The sequence below is a fragment of the Nestor notabilis genome, unplaced genomic scaffold (assembly GCF_000696875.1).
Source record: "Nestor notabilis isolate BGI_N333 unplaced genomic scaffold, ASM69687v1 scaffold17686, whole genome shotgun sequence".
Taxonomy (NCBI): domain Eukaryota; kingdom Metazoa; phylum Chordata; class Aves; order Psittaciformes; family Psittacidae; genus Nestor; species Nestor notabilis.
The window spans coordinates 1,650-1,863 of record NW_009933485.1 but is presented as its reverse complement, the minus strand read 5'-3'; the positions used below and the strand labels follow the sequence as shown (position 1 = coordinate 1,863).

The 214-nt window shown below is 65.9% G+C and overlaps 1 protein-coding gene across 1 annotated transcript in view; it reads right to left on the bottom strand.

Moving 5' to 3' along the window:
* Positions 1 to 3: 3 nt before the first annotated feature.
* The window catches only part of PEA15 (phosphoprotein enriched in astrocytes 15), a gene marked incomplete at both ends in the record, with an annotated part of 1,641 nt that continues 1,430 nt past the window's right edge, over positions 4 to 214 (bottom strand). Inside the window, one exon of the mRNA XM_010016906.1 lies at positions 4 to 29. Coding sequence (XP_010015208.1) covers positions 4 to 29 — 26 coding nt within the window. The remainder of the gene's footprint in view (positions 30 to 214) is intronic.

Genomic DNA, 214 nt, shown 5'->3' with positions numbered 1-214 from the left:
CTCCTCCTCCGACGGCTGCCGGATGATGTCTGCGGGACACGGGGGTCAGTGGGGAGCCCCCCCCCTCCCCCGGCACCATGGGGGGGGCCTTGTCCTTATGGAGGTGTCCCTGTCTCCATAGGATTATCCCTGTCTCCATAGATGTCCCTGTCCCCTATGGATGGTCCCTGTCCCCATGGATGTCCCTGTCCCCCTGGGTGGCCCTCGCCCCCTT